Source organism: Monodon monoceros, unplaced genomic scaffold (genome assembly GCF_005190385.1).
Source record: "Monodon monoceros isolate NGI ecotype Baffin Bay Population unplaced genomic scaffold, NGI_Narwhal_1 Super_Scaffold_4, whole genome shotgun sequence".
Classification (NCBI taxonomy): domain Eukaryota; kingdom Metazoa; phylum Chordata; class Mammalia; order Artiodactyla; family Monodontidae; genus Monodon; species Monodon monoceros.
In genome coordinates this window covers 23,962,925-23,984,189 of record NW_021703781.1, presented here as the reverse complement: position 1 = coordinate 23,984,189, position 21,265 = coordinate 23,962,925, and the positions used below count along the sequence as shown (strand labels likewise).

At 47.4% G+C, this 21,265-nt stretch overlaps 1 protein-coding gene across 4 annotated transcripts; it reads right to left on the bottom strand.

Moving 5' to 3' along the window:
- Nucleotides 1-1,366: 1,366 nt before the first annotated feature.
- Nucleotides 1,367-20,353, bottom strand: PLAU (plasminogen activator, urokinase). Of its 4 annotated transcripts, none has more exons than XM_029245543.1 (12): nt 20,191-20,353; nt 19,771-19,858; nt 19,265-19,298; nt 19,014-19,121; nt 18,520-18,694; nt 18,240-18,331; nt 17,824-18,037; nt 17,458-17,606; nt 16,685-16,825; nt 16,198-16,346; nt 15,304-15,510; nt 1,367-5,946 (listed from the first exon to the last, which is right to left on the bottom strand). In XM_029245543.1, exons 2-11 carry the CDS (start codon nt 19,825-19,827, stop codon nt 15,334-15,336), a joined length of 1,296 nt encoding a protein of 431 aa, XP_029101376.1. In that variant the 5' UTR covers nt 19,828-19,858; nt 20,191-20,353; the 3' UTR covers nt 1,367-5,946; nt 15,304-15,333. The 4 variants fall into 4 exon arrangements, with proteins under 4 accessions (XP_029101376.1, XP_029101375.1, XP_029101373.1 ...); XM_029245542.1 differs by lacking the exon at nt 1,367-5,946 and adding an exon at nt 7,199-13,020; XM_029245540.1 differs by lacking the exon at nt 1,367-5,946 and having other exon boundaries at nt 13,624-15,510.
- Nucleotides 20,354-21,265: the final 912 nt, after the last annotated feature.

The window sequence follows — 21,265 nt, the reverse complement described above, 5'->3', positions numbered from 1 at the left end:
GCTCACCCTCTGGCTACCTCCCTATGTCTGCCCCTTACAATTCATTCTCTGTCTCAGGATTTCTCAACCTTGGCACTATTGACATTTGGGACCAGATAATTCTTTGCTGTGTGTGACTGTCTTTTGTAGGATGTTAGTTACCCACTAGATGCCAGTAGCATCCCCCTAGCTGTAACAGCCAAAAATGTTTCCAGACACTGCCAGATGTCTTCTGAGGGGCAAAATCACTCCCTGTTGAGAACCACTGCTCTATCTGAATGAGGAAGTAGCACTGCAGACTGAGTGAGTGCCTCTGAGAGACCCCAGCTTTGCCCTGGGCTAGCTGTGTGTTGAGACATCTATAGTATTTCCTGTGTGACCCTGTAATGTTTCCCACTGAATTTAACCTCTCTAAGCCTCAGTTTCCTCACTCATAAAATAGAAAAAAAATAATAGTAAATATCTCAGGCTTTCTGGGAGGATTAAATGAAGAAACTTACGTAAAAAGATTATAGTGCTTGGCATAAAAGAGCATTCCAATACCTGTGGGTTATTATTAACCCCTGTCCCTAGGTGCTCCACACCTGCCTTCAAAGTGACCACTAACTTATCTTAAGCTTGTTTATAAAACACTTTGTAATCTGACCTTACCTCTTTAACTTCATTTCTCCAACACTTCCTCCAAACTCAACACTCCAGAGCTATCAAGTGCTTGCATTTCCAGGGAAGCAACCAAGATTTTTTTATGGCCCTTGCACTCTTTGTACTTGTTGTAATGTTCCATATGCCTGGTTCTCTCTTCTCCCCTGGCTAACTCCTATGTACCCTTTGAGTCTCAGCATGGACAGCACCAGGTCCAGGAAGGCTTCCTCTCCCCGAGTCTGGCCAGAGGAGCCTTCTTTGCACCTTCCCCATCATCATGCTTCTGACATTGCGTGGTCCTGGTTCTCTGTCTCAGTCACTCTCCCGACGGGGATCTCTGTGAAGCAAGGGATGCTGCATTGCTCTCTGCAGAGTCTCCAGTACCTAGTACAGTGCCTGATGTCCAACAGGATGCCATAGTGCTTGTCCAGTCAATGACTAACACTGTGAATTACTTTAGCACTAATATGGAAAAGGATTCTCTTTTTCTCTTCTTTCTTGGGTAACGATGTATTATTCTTTCTGTTTGAATAGGGAGTACTTGCAAATGGAACAAAATTTAAAAGTTATCAGGGGGCTTCCCTGGTGGCGCAGTGGTTGAGAGTCCGCCTGCCGATGCATGGGACGCGGGTTCGTGCCCCGGTCCGGGAAGATCCCACATACCGCGGAGCGGCTGGGCCCGTGAGCCATGGCCGCTGGGCCTGCGCGTCCGGAGCCTGTGCTCCGCAACAGGAGAGGCCACAACAGTGAGAGGCCTGTGTACTGCAAAAAAAAAAAAGTTATCAAAGAAGAGTAAGAGAGAAAAGTAAGGCTCCCTTTCCTGTCCTCCAACCACCCACTTTCCCTTCCTAGAGACAACTACAGTACCATGCAACCTTCCAGAGATGTCCAACTATGCATTTTAAACAGAGTCTTTGTAATTTAACACTGTCAGGACTCCAGCCTGGGCAATAGGCAAGAGTCCTCCTGATTCCCCAAATCCCACTTTCCATACTCAAGAAAATTGTCTCATTGGGTGCAGGAAACAAACTTTAGACTCTCCTCAAAGGCAGCAAGGTAGAAGTTGGGAAAATCTGGTAGATCCCAGCATGCCCACCACCCTCAAATCTCCTAAACTGTACAAACACACACACACACACACACACACACACACACACACACACACACATACACACAGTAAAAGCAGAAGTGTGGGGATGCTCTACGGGACCTTCCCTGGTGCGGTCACCTGCAAAGCCCCACCCTCTCCCTTACTATCTTGAGAAATCTGAGTGAGGGGGAGGGCCAGGCCCAGCTTCAGGCTTCCTCCTCTCTCCCCAATAAGAGGAAGCGAAGTTCAATGCTTAGTCACTTCCTATTGGGTTGGGCTTTACCTGGGGGTCTGAGTCACACACAGGTGCCAGGGAGGGAAAGGTGCTGCCCAACATGACACAACTGCCTGCCCAGGAAGGAGATTAGCCGTTGGGGGTTGCAGGGACCACTACAAGTCTGATTGTGGATGCTAAGAACCCCTGCTCTTTGAGGGACTTTGGAGTCCCAGGCCAGGGGCAAGGCCTTAGGATAGAGAATCAAGAATCTGTGGCTTCTTTGCCTGTCTATGTTCCAGGCACTTGGTGGGCCCTCAGTAAATGTTATTTCCCTCCTCCTCTCTCTGAGTAGAGGAGAAAGTCCAGGTCCTGAGGAACACCAATAAACATGTGACTGACCAAACATCTCAGCCACACCAGGGGCTTCCTGGAGCCAGCCAGACATGACCAACCCAACCCTGGGAGAAGCTGGACTGCAGACTGGGGACCTTCACCTCTGCTTGACTTTCACTGTTCCTGAAGCAACTGTTTCCACTCCCATTAAGCTGTGCTAACTATAGTAGGCAAATAGTGGCCTCCCAAAGATGTCAACATCCTAATCCCTGGGACTTATGAATATGTTACCTTATATGGCAAAGGAGACTTTGCAGATATGATTAAGTTAAGGATCTTGAGATGGGGAGATTGTCCTGAATTATCCAGGTGGACCCAATATAATCACAAGGGTCCTTTAGAGGGAAACAGAAGGACCAGAGTGAGAGGAAGGGAGGTAATGAAGGAAGCAGAGGTCAGAGTGCTATGGGACCATGAGCCAAGGAATGTGGGCAGCCTTTAGAAGGTGGAAAAGGCAAGGAAAGAGATTCCACCTAGACCCTCCAGTCCTGCTGATTCATTTTGGACTTTTGACCTCTAGAACTGTAAGATAATACATTTGTATTATTCTAAGCTACTATATTTGTGGTCCTTTGTTATAGCAGAAATTGGAAACTAATGTAGATTTTGGTACCAAGAGTAGGGCACTGATGTAACAAATACCCCAGAAACTAAGTGGCTTTGGAATTGGGCAGTAGGCAGTGAATGGAAGAATTTTTAGAAGCATGATAGAAAAAGCCTAGGTTGTCTTGAACAGCCTGTTAGTAGAACTATGGATGTAAAAAACTCTACTGGTGAGGGATAAGAAGAAAGTGAAGAGCACAGTAGAGAAAACATATTGTTTTAGATAATATCTAAATCATAAACAGAATATTTGTAAAAATATGGACATTGAAGGTACAGCTGGTGAAGGCCTGGAAGTGAGGAATATTTTATCGGAAACTGAAGAGGGGGGTGTCTTTGTTATATAGTGGCAGAAACTTAGCTGAATTGTATCCTATAGTTTTATGGAAAGCAGAACTTGTGAGGAATGAACTTGGGTATTTAGCTTAGGAGATTTCCAAGCAAAGTGTTGAAGGTGAAATCTGATTTATGTTTGATCTTTATAGTAAAATGTGAGAGGAAAGAAGTAAACTGAGGGAAGAACTCTGAATAAAAAGGAACCAGGACTTAGTGGTCTGGGAAATTCTCACCCTATCCAGATTGGAAAAGACGTTATAATTAGCAGATTCACTCTCAGGAAACAATACTCTAGAGAGGAAGTCAAAGTTGTGGCTGGACGACCTTCTGCTAATACAAAAAGTCAGAGCATTTATTACTACAAAATGCTCTTACAATGGATTGGGCATGTTACTCATGGATCCCCACAACCATCTCAGCAGAATCCAGAGATAGAGATGGGATCATCCAAGAAAAATTTGTGGAGAAGACTTTTATCTAATGGAGTGAATGCCTATGACATATGTGAGAGACCCACAAGGTTCGTAAGAATTTTATATCAGTAGAAACACTTTGGACTGAAAGTGACAGAGAAAACAAAATGAAAGAAGATTATCAGACTCTCAACATTCCACAGGCAGGAAACAGGGTGATAAAAGTTCTTGCTGCAAACATAAGTTACCCTTCAGGTAAAAGGAAAAATGACTCTGAGAGAGGAGAGGCAACCCCAGAGGACAGAGCCTTGAGCCACAGAGGATTATTCTCAGTCCTTGAAACCTAAAGGAGTTTGCCCAGCAGTATTTTGACATTTCTTGGGACCAGTGACTTCTTTTTTCCTTCCATTTTCTCCCTTTTTGAATTAGAATGTCTATAACTATTATCCTATGCCTATTCCTAGAAGCAGATAACTTGTTTCTTGAGTTTCACAGGTTCACAGATGGAGAGAACATGGGTCTTAGGATGGATTATATCCAGTGCCTCACTCATACCTTATTTAAGAATATTTAGATGATGAAAGTTGGGGCTTTTGAGGTGATGAGATTTTAGGCTTTGAGTTCATGCTCTAATGGGTCGAGATTTGGGAGGATGTTGGAATGGGGGTGAGTGTATTTTGTATATGTGATGATTGTGAATCTTTGGGGGCCAGAGAGCGGACTGTTGTGGGCCAAATAATGACCCTCAAGAATATCCACATCCTAATCCCTGGAATCTATGACTATGTTAGTTTACATGAAAAAAGGGACTTTGCAGATGTGATTAAGTTATGATCTTGAGATGGGGAGATTATTCTAGATTATCTGGGTAGGACCGACATAATCACAATGTATAAGGGGATCTTTATAAGAGGGAAACAGGAGAGTCAGAGTGAGAGAGGGAGATGTGATGTCAGAAGCAAAGGTCAGAGTGATGTGGAGTCATGAGCTAAGGAATGTGGGTAGCCTCTAGAAGCTAGAAAAGGCAAGGAAATGGATTCTGCTCCCCTAGAATCTCCAGAAGGAATTCAGCCCTGCTGACCCATTTTGGATTTCTGACCTCCAGAATTGTAAAATAATGCCTTTATGTTATTTTAAGTCACTAAATTTGTGGTAATGTGTTACAGCAGCAGTAGAAAACTAATACACTAACCCTTTTCCTACACCAAGCTCCACACCACTCAAGCCAACCTACTCCCCCTCCCACCTGAGGCCCTTCCCACCGTTCTATCTCCTCCCTATTTCCAACTCGACATTTCTAACCTCCCCCACAGGATTCCAATTGTTTCTTTGGCACTCCTTCGCTTTCTCTTATTTCCTGATTCTTCCCAGATCTGCATCATCCTTTAACCTGATGGTTCTTAACCCTAACGATACATTAAAATCACTTGGGTGGGGGTGGGAGGGACGACTTGTATAAAATATTGAAGCCCCAACCCAGACCAATTAAATCAGACTCTCTGGAGGTGGGGTTCAGATATCAGGTCACTGTTAAAGCTCCCCAGGTGATTCTAACATGCATCCATCATTGAGAATGCCTGCTGACCTGTTGCTCCGGGGTTATCAAACTTTCACATGCATAAGAATCACCTGGAGAACTCTGAATGTGGCTGCCAGGTCCTCAGGTCCAGAGATTTGGGGTCAATACATCTGATACTCAGATCCTGCTTTTCTAACAAGCTCCCCAGAAGTGCAGATGCAGGTGGCATTTGTAACTTTGAGAGACATTTCCACAGCCTTCTGTCTGCTCCCTGCCCAGGAGACTCAGCTAACTGATAACATGAATTCCTTAGATCAGTGATTCTCAATCTTTGATGAATACCAGAATCACCTAGGGAGCTTGCTAAAAATACAGTTGCCCAGATACCAATCCAGTTTTGTTTAACCACGTTATGGTTAACAATCTCCCCAGGTGGTTCGTGTGCATACTGAAGTCTGAGAATCAATGCATTAGATGGGTGGTTCTCAAACTTGAGTATGTAAAAGAATCACCTGGAGGTCTTGTTAAAACACAGATCGCTGGGCCCCACCTCTAGAGTTGCTGATTCAGTAGGTTTGAGTGGGACCTGATAATTTTGCACTTCTAACATGTGCTAGGTGATCTGAAGTTGCTGATTTAAGGACCATACCTGGAGAGCCACTGCTTTAGATGGATGTTCTAAGCAAAGTGTTTCTCCCACCCCGTGCCTCTGTCCATCCTTCCTCCTCATTCTCTCAGCCATGAAGTAGTCCAGCTAAGGAGAGAGAAAGGGCCGAGGTAAGTGCCTGAGGGAGTCTTGATGTGATGCGGCTACAAGAAGGGGCTGTCAGAGCAGGACTTCTGGTAAGCTAACCATTGGGGCATCTGGCAGAATTCTAATAGCCAGGGATGGTGGCCAAATTCCAGTGGAGAATAAAAGTGATCTGATCGATAGCTGTTAACTCCATATATATATATATATATATATATATATATATATATCCAGCTCCCCTGGGGCTCAAAAGCTTAGAGTTCCCTAGGCAGAGCCTCTCAGCCTGTGATGGAAAGAGGTATACAGGTGTAGTGAGCAGTAAGAGAAAATCTGAGGTAGGGGCTGACCCATGTCACCAGGCTAATCAGAGGGAAAGCCCAACTGGAGCTAGAGTCCTGTTCACCCATGGCACTGACGTCAGCTCTGGAAAGAGAGAGCTAAAGAGACTGCAGAGGGAGGATGAGAAGAGCCAGGTGAGAAAGGAAAGTCATTCCCTTTCCTTTATATTCAGAGGGAGTGAGAAAGTAAAGGCAATTGGCAGACCACAGAAAAGGGGGATGGAGGGATTGGGTTGAAAACACTAACAGCTAGAGTTCTTACAAAATCGACTTCACCTTCACACCCTGCATGCAGAACTTGGTTATGTGCCAAGTGTGTATGATCTTCCCGAACACCAGAAGTCATGTCTCAGTTCTAGGAAGCCATAAGGCAAACAGCTAGATACAGCGTCTGCTAATCCCCTTATACATACCACAGACCCATCCACCAGTTCACTGACAGTGCATCAGTGTGCTGACAGTGCACTGGGAGGTTTTGGAGAAATTCCTTAAGTCAGAACCATAGTCACAGGGCTGAACAGACCTGGGATGTTTAGGAAACAAGCGTCAACCCCCATAGGTTTGGATGACATCACCACTTGGTGATTATGGTGATGAGGATTTTTCCAATTGAGTGGACAGAGTCACATAGGCCATCAGCAGGTCTAGCTTGCCCTGTAGATACTGATCCTCAAAATTGCACCAGTAGTAACTCTAGTTCGGTCAACTACCTACTAGATATGGCTTTAGGGAAATCACTTACAGTGAAACCTCAGTTTCTCACCTGTAAAATTATGCAGTATCTTACTTATCCAAAGACAGGAGGCTAAACCAAATGATACGTCCTTCTCCTCCTTTCACCCCATCCAGGCTCCAAGTCTATCCTATCCCCCCCAAATCTCCCATATCTGTACCCTCCCCTCCCACATCACTGCCACTGCCCTGGTTCAGACACTCTTCAGCTCCTACCTGGCTAATTGTACTAGTCTCTGAGCTGGTTTTCCCTGCCCATAGTCTCATCTAGGCCAAAGGATCTTCTTTTACTCAAATCTTTCACACTGCTGTCACATGCTCCAAACTTTCTAATGACTCCCCATAACAATAAAATCCAAAGTCCTTCATGTGGCAGGCAGGGGTCCTCTAGGCCCTCAGGTTTCAGCTCTCGGCAATTCCTCCAGCCAAATTGCCTCTCTAACATTGGCCCTGTATAGCCCATCCACTTGAACTACATGCAGTTCCTTGAGGGCTCCATGCATTCTCCTTCCTCTTTACCTTTGCACATACTGTTTCCTGTACTCAGATTGTCATTTGTCCCTTCCATATTTGCCCTTTGAGACTCCACTGTTAGCCCTCCATGCCTATCTCACACATCTTCCTCATAGCTATGCTCTCACTGTAGTCTGCTCACTTGCTTGTCTGTCCCTCACTTTACCTTTAGCCCATTGAAGCTGAGACTGGGGCTTTCATCTCTACACCCAGTACACAGCACAGTGCCAGGCTCATGACCAACTCTTGATAAATGTTTGTTAAATGAATGAGTGAAATGAGTGAAGAATAAACCAATGAATCAGTGAATATCTTGAGTCCTCTCTCAGCCCCCAAACCTCACCAAACTGGCTGTAATGCCCTTCTTTTAGAAGTCCTTTTAGAAAATGTAAACTCTTTGGGCTGGTAGCATATTAAAGTTAATGAGTTATTTTAGACCTTAACTAGGTGGTCAGGCAGAACAAGGGCACCAAAAAAAAAAAAAAAGCCTGAGGAAAAGAGGTATAAGGGCAATGGTGGGGAGGGCACCAGAGAGAAATTTCACCCCCATTTCCTTTTAAATGCAAATAATACTGTCTCATATGTACATATAGATTACAAGTAACTTTCACATACTTTATGATGCCTCAATCCAGAAAGGTAGGTTGGATGGGCGTTATTAACTACATTGTAAATAATCTCTCTCGGAGAGATTTGCAATACCACAGGAAATGGCTATGACAAAATATGACAAAAGCAAAGGACAAGATACAAAATTATGTACAGAGTGTGAACACAACTATGTAAAAAAGAAGCAGAGAAAAAATGGAAACATCAGAATGCATTCATTCAGTAAACATTTATTAAATATCTGCCATATTCTAGACATCATGCTTGATGCTGGGGATTTAGTGGTGATCAAAACACACTGTCAGGACTTCCCTGGTGGCGCAGTGGTTAAGAATCTCCCTGCCAATGCATGGGACACAGGTTCGATCCCTGGTCCAGGAAGATCCCATATGCTGCAGAGCAACTAAGCCCGTGAACCACAAACTACTGAGCCTGCGCTCTAGGGCCCGCAAGCCACAACTACTGAAGCCAGCGCACCTAGAGCCCACGCTCTGCAGCAAGAGAAGCCAAAGAGAAGCCACCGCAAGCCTGTGCACCACAATGAAAAGTAGCCCCCACTCGCCACAGCTAGAGAAAGCTGGAGCGCAGCAACAAAGACCCAATGCAGCCAAAAATAAGTAACTAATTTAAAAAACCAAAAAAACCCACACACTGTCCCTCATGGAAGTTACATTTTGGTGGGGAAAAGCAAACGTTAATCAAATAGTGATGCAGCAGAAGTAAAATTGCAATAGTGACAAGTGCATCAGAGAGGTGATACATAGTATAATGAGACTGTAGACAAAATAGTGAGACCTTCTATAGATAGAGGCAACCCAGGAAAGACTTCCTTGGCAAAGAGATCTCTGAAGCATGAGGAAGAACTTAAACAGTCAAAGAAAGTCCCACGCAGAAGGAACATGACTAACAAGGGCCCTGTGGTGAGAGAGGAACTGATGAGTAAGACAATGGCTGAATAGGGCAAGCCTGGGAGAGGCTGGTGCCAGGTGGAGCTAAAGAGCAGGTAGGAGCTGGACCCTGCCCAAGCTAGCCAGCCAGGAGCAGTGGGAGTTATTAAGAGAGATAGTCAATGGGGGAGGCCAGTTGGGAAGCTATTGTGGTGGTCTAGGCAAGAGTTGATGGTGGGATGGGCTCAGCTAATGGTGGTGGTGAAAATGGAGAGACATGGATGACCTCAAGAACTCTTAAACAGGGCTTCCCTGGTGGCGCAGTGGTTAAGAATCCTCCTGCCAATGCAGGGAACACGGGTTCGAGCCCTAGTCCGGGAAGGTCCCACCTGCCGCGGAGCAACTAGGCCCGTGAGCCACAACTGCTGAAGCCCATGCACCTGGAGCCCATGCTCCACAACAGAAGAGGCCACCACGATGAGAGGCTGCATACCGCTGCCAGGAATGGCCCCCGCTTGCCGCAACTAGAGAAAAGCCCACGCGCAGCAGCGAAGACCCAACGGGGCCAAAAATAAATAAATAAATAAAATAAATTTAAAGAACTCTTAGGCAAATTGCCAGGATTTGGAGATGGATGGGATGGTAGGGGGTGTGTGGTGAAAGGAGAGAAGCATCTGGATGACTTTTAGGTTTCTGGATGTGAATGGAAGTGGTGCCGTCACCCAAGACAGAGTGTAATGGACGAAGCCCATCGGGTTGTGACCTGAAGACAGGGCTGGTTCGGGGCAGGTTGAGTTTGAAGTGCCCTATATGTGAAAACCAAAAGAGGACGTCAAGTGGACAATGGAAAGTAAGGGTTTGGATCTCAGAGGAGAGGTCTGACTGGAGATAATCATTGTAAATCAACTGTTGATTGATGGTCATTTAAGCCTGGGTGTGAATAAGACTGTGTGGGAGAGAGTTTAGGGTGGGAAGAGGAGCTGGTCTAGGGTCTGGTCTTGGGGAACCCAATATTCAGGGCCAAGTAGAGAAGGTTGAGATGGCAAAGGAGACCCAAGAAGCTAGAGATGTTAACAATGGCTGGGTGGGTGGAGGGGGGGTGAATTGGGAGATTGGGCTTGACATATATACACTACTACGTATAAAATAGGTAACAAATGAGAGCCTACTGTATAGTACAGGGAACTCTACTCAGTACTGTGTGGTGAACTAAATGGGAAGGACATCTAAAAAAGAGTGGATATATGTATACATATAACTGATTCACTTTGCTGCACAGCAGAAACTAACACAACCTTGTAAAGCAACTATACTCCAATAAAAATTAATTTAAAAAAATGGCAGTAGAATGCTATGGAAGCATTTTACTTTTATAGTTACTTTTACAATTGGGTGGAAATTTTTAGTTCAGAGAAAAAAAAACTTTTTATGCCTCTGTGACCTTAATTAACCTTCTAGATTTACTGCCTGAGGGCAAGAAGTGATATTCAGAATATTTAACTAGCAGGACTTCAGAGTACCAACACGTGGAAGGCAGCTGGAGGAGGGAAGGAATCTCAGAGGCCCCTCCTAGGGGCCCTCTGCCAGGCATTAACCCTGTGGTTGCTGGATTATGAAGAACTGGAAAGAGGCTGGGTGGCAGGGGACCATGTCAGGGGTGGGGTGTGTGTGGATCTTGGGACATCAGTGTTTTAGAGATTGAGAAGTACTGGCACCTGCTACTAAGTATCAGCCCTGCCTAAGGGTCCTCACCTGCTGGATCCCAGCAGCTCCTTACTCCCACCCCTACTCCATGCTTGCTCACTGCCCCTCCAACTCTTTTCTCTACCACAGCAGTTTATTCATCACTTCTTGAGAACACCTTGCTTTTCTTTTTATGCCTTCATTATCTTCCCTATCCCTGGAATGCCTTTCTCCTCCTTGTTTGGCAAACTTCTTTGCATCTTTGCAGGCCCAGGTAAAATATCACCTCCTCTGGGAAGTCTCCCTTGATTTGCCAAGGTAGAATTACTTACTTCCTCATCATTGTTCCACACATTTATACATACTTTTATTATAGCAAAAATATTACAATTTTTATCACATTAAATTGTGGTCATCGTTCTGTCTGCTTTGCAAAGTTGTGAGCTCCTTGAGGACTAGCACTATGTCCTATTCATTCCTGTATCCCCAGCATCTAAAACAGTGCCTGGTGTCAAGGTCCTTAAAAAAAAATTTCTTTTAAGGTTGTTGAATGACTCCCAATGGGACTGCAAGGTCGGAAGGGGGCCTAGACTATCTTTTCTCCCAATTTGCTACTTAAAACTCAGCATTAGTACTAATACATGCTGCAACATGGATGAAACTGGAAAACATGGTAGGGAGAGAAGTCAGTCACAAAAGACTAGGTGTTATATGATTCTATTTATATGAAATGTCCAGAACAGGCAAACTCATAGAGACAGAAAGTAGATTAGGGACTGAGGGGGTTGGGGAGAAAATCGGAGTGATTACTAATAGGTATGGGGTTTCTTTTTTTAAAATTTTATTGGATTATAGTTGATTTACAATGTTGTGTTAGTTTCAGGTGTACAGCAAAGTGATTCAATTATACATATACATATATTCATCCTTTTTCCAATTCTTTTCTCAGATAGGTTATCACAGAATATTGTGTAGAGTTCCCTGTGCTATACAGTAGGTCCTTGTTGGTTATCTATCTTATATATAGTAGTGTGTGTGAGTTAATCCCAAGCTCCTGATTTATCCCTCTTCCCCGGTATGGGGTTTATTTTTGAGGTGGTGAAAATGTTCTAGAATTGATTGTGGTGATAGTTGCACAACTCTGTGAATATACTAAAAAATCATTGAGTTGCACACTTTAAATGGGTGAATTGTGTGGTATGTGATTTAGTATACCTCAGTAGTACTGTTATTTAAAGAACACCTCAGCAAACTCCTCTCACTGAGATTCAAAGGGCGGGCTCAAATGTCAGCAACTGGGGAGGAAGGTGGACAAACAGGGATGAGGGTGGAGGGGTGTATTCAGGGGTGTTGTTGTTGTGCAGGGTTGGCTTGGGAAAGGCAGAGCATGAGTGGAAATCAAGTTGAGTCCTGATAATAGAATGAGCCACAGACTATTTCAGAAGGAGGGGTTCTGGTGAAAACAAAAACCACTTCAATGAAATCAGGTTTCAACCAAAAAGGCTGAGGTTTGCTTGAGAAGTGTAAAGTTTTACTTTGAAACTGGTGGCTGAGTGTGATTTGCTTACTTGGCCTGGGAATCTTTTAAGAGGAAAGAATTATAATCTAGGCCAGGGTTGAAATTCGCATACACTTAGCCTCCCTGCACCCAGCATCCCTGAAGTAGGGAGCTTGAAAAGAGGGCTGCTAACCTTCCCTCAGGTTGGGCCCTGCTGAGAGTGCTGGGCCTGTGCACTCTGGAGCCAGCACTCTGCTACTTACCAGCCACATTGCCTTGGGCAAGTCACCTAACCTCTCTGTATCTCCATTTTCTCTGCTGTTAAATGGGGCTAAGGATGGCACCTTCCCCATAGGATTGTTATAAGGATTAAACCAGATAATAGGTGAAGAACTTAGTACAATGTCCAGCACTTAAGGAGCACTAGAAAAAGGCAGTCCCTAAAGTGAGTGACAGGGTTGTATCTGGAGCCTTGAAACTGGTTGCTGGAGAAGTGGCTGATTCCTGCTACCCCAGAGTGAGGTCTGTGACTGGGAAGAGGTAGCAGCTGGCTGGGGTCGGTCAGGTGGCTGGGAAATGGTCTGAAGATTGTTAGCAGTGCATTGCTCAACCCACCAGTAGGGCTCATACTTCCTGTTTTCAGTGTCTGTGAGCCCTGATGCTGGCGCTGTTCATGTTGGAACAAGATCTTTCTTGGCCCCTGCGGGGTATGCAGAGGCTGAGCAGCAACTCAGCCTGGGCTGGGCTCCTTAGCTTCACATCTTTGCCTTTTCTCTCCTAGCAGGTTTCATCTTCCACAAAATACACCTATGCAATCCTGGGGTAAAGAGGGGAAGGGGTTCCCATTCAATTCTACGAGAATTTACAGAGTTTTGTAATAGTAGCCACTGTTTTTGTGCCTTTACTAGGTGCCAGGATTATGGCTAAGAGATTTATGAACGCATGAATCGTTATAACAATCCTGGGAGGTAGATATCTCTTTTATACAGATGAGGAAACTGAGACACAAAAGGTTAAGAGTTTTTCCCAAGTCATACAGCTAGTATTTTAGAGCCAGGAATCTAGTCCAGGCCACCTGACTCCAAAATCCATGCTCTGAACATCATACTGAATGAAACATGCTAGATTATGGGGATTAAAAGCTGAATACTCTGGGTCCTTGCCCTCCAGGGGTCCATTGTCTAGGGATCCTCTGAACAGGAAGCCCAGGAGACCTTGTGCCCCCAAACCCCATTCAGAAATCTAACTGTTCATGCAGAGAACATATGCTGACCACGTCTTGAATTTTTGGGCCCTTCACATAATCTGGCCAATTGTCACCAATGTATCTCAATCAGGGCTGCATATCAGAAACACCTAGGGAATTTTTCTAAAATCACGAGCCCTGGCACCAGCCCTGACCTGAATCACAATCTCTGTGGGTAGAGCATAAACATATATATATATATATATATATTTTTTTTTTTTTTAAGTTCACAGGTGACTTGGTTAAGAAACATGGCCAGAACTCACTAGCATAGCTTGGAAATTCCAAAATTTTGGCATCCAACTGTAACTCCTAAACTGCCTTCTATATCCAGTTCTTAAGAAGCTGATGTTTGGTTCAAAATATATGTACATGCCCATTAGGATATCACCCAGCTTTAGATTCTGAGCTCCCTGATATGAAGGATAGCAAAGGCTGGTCATGAGCTTCATTAACACACACTGAGGAAACTCAGCACCAGCCCCATGCACAAATGATGGGAAATTATGTCTTCTGTTTCCTGAATGCCACAGACTCAAGCTGGGCTGGGTTTGGGATCAGCAATTTTCACTCATGCACATGTCCCCCTTGGTTGAAGTCAGCCCAAGGATTGTTGGGGTCAGAGTGAAGAGTATATGGTAGGATCACCGTGTAAAGTTGTACAAGATGTGCACTGCACAGAGGCATGAGGCTGAGGAGGGAACTAGGAGTTGACAAAGCCTGCACACCATTTACCAAGCTGTGGACTTCTGGCTTGGGGCACATTTTTGTACCTTATGTGCTATGGAGGGTCTGTTCCACAAGTCTCCTAGCCTCTCCTCCCAAAGCCCCATTAAGTCCAGATATAGCCCCACAGGAAACTCTGGGGTGCATTCCACCATTGTCATTTTCTACTTTTTATCATCCCAACTCCCTCCCATACAAGCATGAGGGAAGAGCCAAAATTTTCAGAAAAATCACATTTGATCAACCATACTTATTCAAAATTACAAAAATAGATATAAATAAAAATACCAGAATATAATTATTAAATATTCAGTGTACAGGAATGGTCCTCACCTCACTCAGTGAGGATTGGATGAACTCGGCGGGAAGGTCAGAAGGGATAACTGGCCAAGAATGGACATCTATGTGAAAGTGAGACTGGAAATTTAGTGCTGGTCACAGTGTGTGCCCCAGAATGGTACATTTATACGTATTATTACCTGGGAGACCCAAGAGGCCCCACAACCTCTCCAAACAGACCATTCTGTGTGATGTCACAGTCCATACAATTTGGGGAAGTATCTAGACTTGCAGTCAGACACAGAACACCAGCTCTTACACTGACACAGCCTGTGCAAAAGTGTGCCAACATACACACACGTATATAACATTTCCTGATACATTCATGGAATGTCAGAGCCCTTCCCTCAAGTCATTTAGTGTCCCTACTCTCCAAACCACTGTTCCTGCATTGGCCAAGCTCTCTCAAGAGACCTCAGTTCTGTTACACTTCCTAATTGGGAAATTATTCATTTCCCAACAGCGGGCCTCATGAATGGCCCACTGCCAGGGAGCTGGCTCTCCTTCCACCTATGCACAGGAGATACCATTTTTAACTCCAGGAAGCTTTAGTCCAGAAAACGACAATACCATTCTGGCTCAGGACCACCCTTCCATCCTGGCCAGGGGAGATCTGGGTGTCCAGCACCCAGACGTGTATCTGAGGGTGAAGCTACTGTCACTCACCCTGATGGGCAGCACAAGCAAAACCACCTCTGCAGAGCTCATCTTCCTCAGTCTCTTCGTTATATATAGCTGTGCAGATGGCCCTACTGCAAAAATGACGGTCACTGTGGGAGTGGGTGGTACCTGTCTATTCCCTTGGTTCTCTGGGGGCCCTCAGAGGGCTAGGCCATTCTCTCCCCCAATGTGAGTGTGGATCCAGGGCAGGAAGCTTGAGACCCTTGTGTAGACGCCTGGCTTTTCCTTCATGGCACATTCACGGCCCCAGCTCACAATCCCAGTCAGAGTCATGCGGCCTTGGGTGAAGCAGACCAGCGGCCCCCCTGAGTCTCCCTGTTAAGCCAAGGACACAAAAGGTGAGCCCTGGGAGAAGTGAGAAGGGGGCCATCTGATCCTACCACCCAATCATGCCCGAGAGAGAAGGGAGAGTTTCCTAGAGTCAAAGTCCTTGGTGACTCCCCATTTCCTACCACATCAAGTTTAAAAATCCCCTGCTTGGCTTTCGAAGTCCTGTTATCTACAGTTCCACCTACATTTTCAGACCCTACTTCTCCTTCCCATCCCAAAATATGCCGTGCTCATTCTCATTTTTGTATCTTGCAACTGAAATGCTCTCTTTTATTTCCTCTGCCTCCTCAAATTCCTATTGAGTCACATTCTCTCTGAAGTGCCCCCCTCAGTGACCATCTAGCTGGTTCTCACCTCCCTCTCCTAAACAGCTGATCATTTATAATTCACACCACACTCTGAGCACTGAATTGTGTTATTTTCTGTTGTTTTCTCTTTCTTAGGGTCTTAGTCCCTCTCCCTCCCTGAGTCTGAAGTGCCTACCATAGAGCCAGGCTCTTGACAAATGTTTGGTAAATACATAAGGACTGGTTTAAACCTTCTAAGACCTGAACCCCTGGTCCTGGCTTCTTGGGATTTTGACTGGAGAGAGGCTCCCCAAAGCTGGTAGGGACAGGCCCAGGAGCCCAGGGAGATCTAGGGGTGATGGAGAAAGATGCTTGGAACTCTCACCTGGCAGGAATCTGTTTCCCACTGTGGGTCAGCCGCACACAGCATTTTGCTGGTGACTTCAGTGCCATAGTAGTGGGGCTGCTGACACTCCTCGTGGGAAACCAGCTTCACAGCAGTCATTTTCAGCTGCTCTGGATAGATATAGTCAGCTAGATGGAGGAAACAGTGGGGAATGTACATTAAAATGTGTCTGTTGCGACTCTCTGCCAGGGAGGGGACCAAAAAGTGTCCCTACCAGGGAAAGCCCTTATTTTTTTCCACCCACATCTAAGTCTTTACCCCTCCTATAGTCCCTCATCCCTCACCCATTTAACTTTATGGCTCATCATTCCCTAAACAATGCTCCCCACTCCATCCCTGGACCCATCTGCTGCCTCCACGGTGCTCCTATCTCTACATCCACAGTCCTCTCTTGATCAAGCTGAGCTCACTTCCAGGTTGCAACACTCCCTCAGGACCCTCTCAGCCAAACCCAAATGTCACTTACAGGGATTCTCTTTTCCAAAGCCAGTAACCTCACAGCTTGTACCAAAACGGGCATCCCCATTCGCTGGGGGCAGGCAGATGACCTGTATGGACCGGGATGGCTGTGCACATTGGCCTGTGCTGGAACGGATCTTCAGCAAGGCTGGGGGAGCATGAAGGGGTCAGAGGGGAAAGATCACCACCTAGTCAGGTGGTCACTATCTCTCCCCTCCAAACCCTGAGGGAATGGCTGTCTATCCCTATGTCAGAGTCAGAGGTCATCCTGGGAGGTCTGCTGGTAGCTTGTCACCTGAAACAAGTCTCCCCTGTCCCATGCTTCAAGGGCTTTGTTCCAGCTGCTGACAAAGCCTTGGACAGCCAGGGCAACTGCATACAGCTGTATGAGTTTTTTTCCTGCAAAAAACAGCTCATAAAGCCCTGGCTGAGGTAGCTGGGCTGAAATCCCGCCCAATAATCTCTCCAAGTTCTATATCCTGGGACAGACAGAGGCTCCATCCAACAATGGAAGGAGCATCCCAGCCCAAGCTATATGCCCTATATGCCATCAGGGCCATTGCCACCCAGAAGAGGATACCTGTTTGGAAATTCAGGGACTCTACAGAGGAGCACCAGGCCCCTCATGTTTTCCACTCTGAACCCTTCCCCACCACTCCTTTGTTGTGTAAAGCAGGGTCTTCAAGTTCCCCTACAGCCCCAACTTCACACTTGGGTCTCTTCTCAGACCCCCATTCCCACAGCTATCATCATCACGGCAGATGAGGGTTTTCCACTCACCAATATCATTGTGGTGAGCAAGGGTGTCAGCACTGTAGTCCTCATGTAAGATGAGCTTTTGCACCTCAAACTGCATCTCGCCAGGCGTGATGGAGTTAAGCTTTGACCGACCCAGGTAGACAATGTAGTCCTCCTTCTTTTGGTATTCACTGTGGGAGGGGAGATCAGTCAGTCTGATCTTGTGAGATCCTGTCACTTCCCCCTCCCCACCACAGCGACCTCAGAGCATCACTTGTCCCCAAGGCCATGGGCCATATAGAGAGAGGCCAAGGGGGTAGAAATAAGGGGAATGTTTTGCTGGGAAGGAGGAAGGGATTTGTTTGGGGTAGGGCAGGAGGGTCAGGGAGAAGAGACAGAGGGACATACATGAAGCAGTGTGTGGCACTGACCACCCAGCAGGGACTGATGAGGCTGCCACCGCACACATAGGTGACAGAGCCTGCACGGTGCCTCCTATAGATGGCTGCAAACCAAGGCTGGTTCTCGATGGTGGTGAATTCTCCCCCAACAATCTTAAAGCGGGGCCTCAGAGCCTTCTGGCCGCACTGTAACTTTTCTGGAGGAGAGAGGGCATTTTTTCCTGGAGGAGAAAGAAAGTGATATCTTGGGGAGGGAGGAAGGATAAAGTGTCCTTCTCCTGGTCCTCTGACCTCCCAGTTTTTCAGGGCCAGGCAGGCCTCCCTCCTGCAGGCCTCCCTCCTCATCCCTCCTATGATGGAATAAGGGAAGAAATGAGTTTGTCCCCTTCCACCCACCATCATAAACAGGACAGTGACACTCACCAGAAGAGCAGCTGTGCACCACGCACTCCTGGACAATCTGCATTAGGCCAACGTGCACATAGCACCAGGGTCTCCTCTGATTGTCTGGGTTCCTGGCAACACAGAGGGGAGAAGGGTGCCATTCCAACCCAGAATGCCTTTTCTGTGTCCTCCCCTCCAGGGAAGACTCAACCAGAGGCCTTGATTTTCTCATGCTATGGCCAGCACTTGGCAAGCAGAAAAGATGGTAACGAGGGTTTCTGTGAGGCCATGAGGAGGGTCCTTGCTGCCCCCACCTCACCTGCAGTAATTGTGTTTCCCCAGTCCCAGCTGAAGGGCATCCGGTCTGTGGGCATGGTACGTTTTCAGAAGGATGGTGGGAGAGTTCCAGGCCAGGCAGGGCCGGCCACTGGTGTCAGTGTTGGCCTTCCCTCGGTAAGAGTGACCATTCCCCTGATAGCAGGTTTTCGATGTATCTATGGGAGGACGTGAGGATGAGAATATTAGAAAGAGAAGGAAGTTCAGACAGGCATTTTAGAGATCCTGTCAGGCCTCACATGATTTCAGTGAGGCAGAAGATACTAGAAAGGGTCTCCTTCCATCCCCACCTCACATTTGTGCAGCCTCAGCTTCATGAGATAGTGTGTGTTCATGTTTGACTGTGAATCACATGAGGATAAAGATGCCCCCCACTCTACCTCCTAACTCCTGCCTGCTCTTGCATCCCACCCATGTCTCCCTGCCCCCAAGTCTCTGGTGCCCCCTCCTCCCCAGTTGGAGTCAGGATCCCCATACCTATCTCACAGTGTTCCCCTTGGAATTTCTTTGGGCAGTTGCATCGTTGAATGTTGGAGAAGTACTTGTAGGACACACATTTCCCTCCATTCAGACAGCCACACTTCGCTGGAGAGCACAAAGATTGGGGGGTAAGCAAGGAGCATAGGCGGAGGCAAAGGGGGAGCCAGCAGGGACAGGGAGGGGCTGCCTCCTGAGGCTTTTCCAAGATATCTGTGCAACCAGATATTGTGCAAGGGGTGGATACTCACATGCACCAGACACTTGATGAAGTTCGTGGCTGCCCTGGAAGAGATGCAGGCAGGGGGAGAGATTGAAAGGAAAAGTTCACCAAAGGACCCATGTTCCTGGGACCCCAGGGTGAGGATAAACTGGCCCCAATCCCCAAACTCAGCCTTCCCTCCAGCTCCCTCTCTCCTTACCCTGTTCATGTCTAACTATCCCTCAAATGGAAGATCATCAGCTTCTAGCAGGGAGAAATGAATTGACTCAAGCAAGCTTCACAAATCAGATACCAGCAGGTTGGGGCAGTCCCTGTGGCTTCTTCCTCCCTTGGCGGAAAGTGCAAGCTCCCTTGGTTCTCAAGGCCCCAATGCCACACCTGTCCTATTTCCCGGGGAGGGTTTGGCCCTGCTGTTGATGGAATTCGGAGGACTCCAGCTTCCTATGCAGCCCCTTCCTTCCCCAGCGCTTTTCAGGGGTCTTGCAAGCCCCCTCCTCCCGCCGCCAAGAGTCAAAAGCAGGGAAGCCAACTCACCTCGGAGTCTCTCACGACCAGGGCGCAGAGGAGCAGGCATGCCAGCAGGAGTCTCATGGTGGTGAGGCTGGGGCTCTAGACAGCGGCTCTACAAGGGAAGGAGAAGTCAGGGGAAGAAGCGGAGGAGCGCACGAAGGCGGACCGGGTGGGTTACTGCAGTTCAGGGCTGGAGCCCCTAAGTCCTCTGCGGGAAGAGCCCGCGGTGACCAGGCTCCCCAGGCCCGGCCGTCTATCCTCTCTGGAGGCTCAGAGGTCGTGGCGCAGCCTGCACTGGTCCCCGCAGGGGAACACATGGGCACGGAGCGCGGTGACTCAGCGTGCAGCCGCAGCCGAGCCGGGGCAGCGAGTAAGGAGAAGTAAAGCCGGCAAGAGCTGGGTCGCCCGCATCCACCCTGCGCTCTTAGGGAGGTCCACACTCACCCGCACCTATGGCCGGAGGGGCGCAGGGCCGGAATAGCGGGGACTAGTGGACACTCTGATGCTCGGGCGGGCTCTAGGGCTCCAGTCTCCGCGCTGTGCTGCTAGCGGGCAGTGCTGGCTCTATATTAAGACTCGCCCTAGCCCTGGCCCCGCCCCAGCCCGGTATCGCCCCGTCCACTCCCTTCTCTCCCCTTCCCTGAGGACCCGCCGCGACTTGGACCCCGCAGGCTTCCACAACCTAAACTGTGAGAGGCAGCGCGGTCCCCACTGGAGGGGACGAACCAGGTCTGAACTGAGGTATGGAGAGACATCTAAATTCTCCGCCCCCTCCTCCCATTCACCTGGCCTGGGCCCCGCCCCGGTGCAGCACCCCCCCCATCCCCCCGATTTGCCAAAAGGAAAGGCGCTAGGGAGACACTCGCCTCCAGCTCTGATGCCTCTTCCCAGATCCCCTAAAGCTCTTCTCCACCCTCGGCCCCCAACTGCCTAGGACACTGATTCGGACCCTTGGGCTTAGAGGCATAGTCTGCTGGTTGTACAGCTGTGAAGTCTCTTTCTCAATGTGAAAATACACGTCGCTGAAACACACAAAAAAACGTGTTCACAGGGACTGCCTCCAAGTAGTATGCCAGCTCCCCGAAAATCAACACAACCAGTGGATAAGACAAAGCTTAGTTTATTGCTTACTGCGGTAAGGTAGTTTGGTAGTGGCAGGGGAGGGGGTCCGATTTTATTGAGAATTTGCAGTTTGGTATGCCAGCCTCTGCCTGGGAAAGTACAAGTTAACCATCCAGCTTAGGAGGCAGGTGACCCATCATCCTCCGGGGAGAGAGTTTTTCTGTGCCCAGCTCTGAGCTGCCAAGCCTCCCAGGGGATGGACTGAGGCTACTTCCTATAGAAGACTGTGATATGTTTTGTTTGGAGTTAGAACACATTATAGAACACATTTGTAAATAAACATGATCAAAATGTAAACAGAGTTGCAACCTGAGGACTTACCCAGAAACTCTTAGGTTAGTTATCAGGAAATTCCCAGCTGACCTGTGATTCACTGAGCTTCCCCGGCAGCTCTCAT

Coding starts and splice junctions, on each gene's coding strand:
- PLAU (XM_029245543.1), bottom strand. CDS start 19,827: ATGAGACTCCTGCTGGCATGCCTGCTCCTCTGCGCCCTGGTCGTGAGA. Junction 18,332..18,519: donor GGGAAACACAATTACTGCAG/GTGAGGTGGGGG, acceptor CTGTGTTGCCAG/GAACCCAGACAATCAGAGGA. Junction 16,826..17,457: donor TGCTCACCACAATGATATTG/GTGAGTGGAAAA, acceptor ATGCTCCCCCAG/CCTTGCTGAAGATCCGTTCC.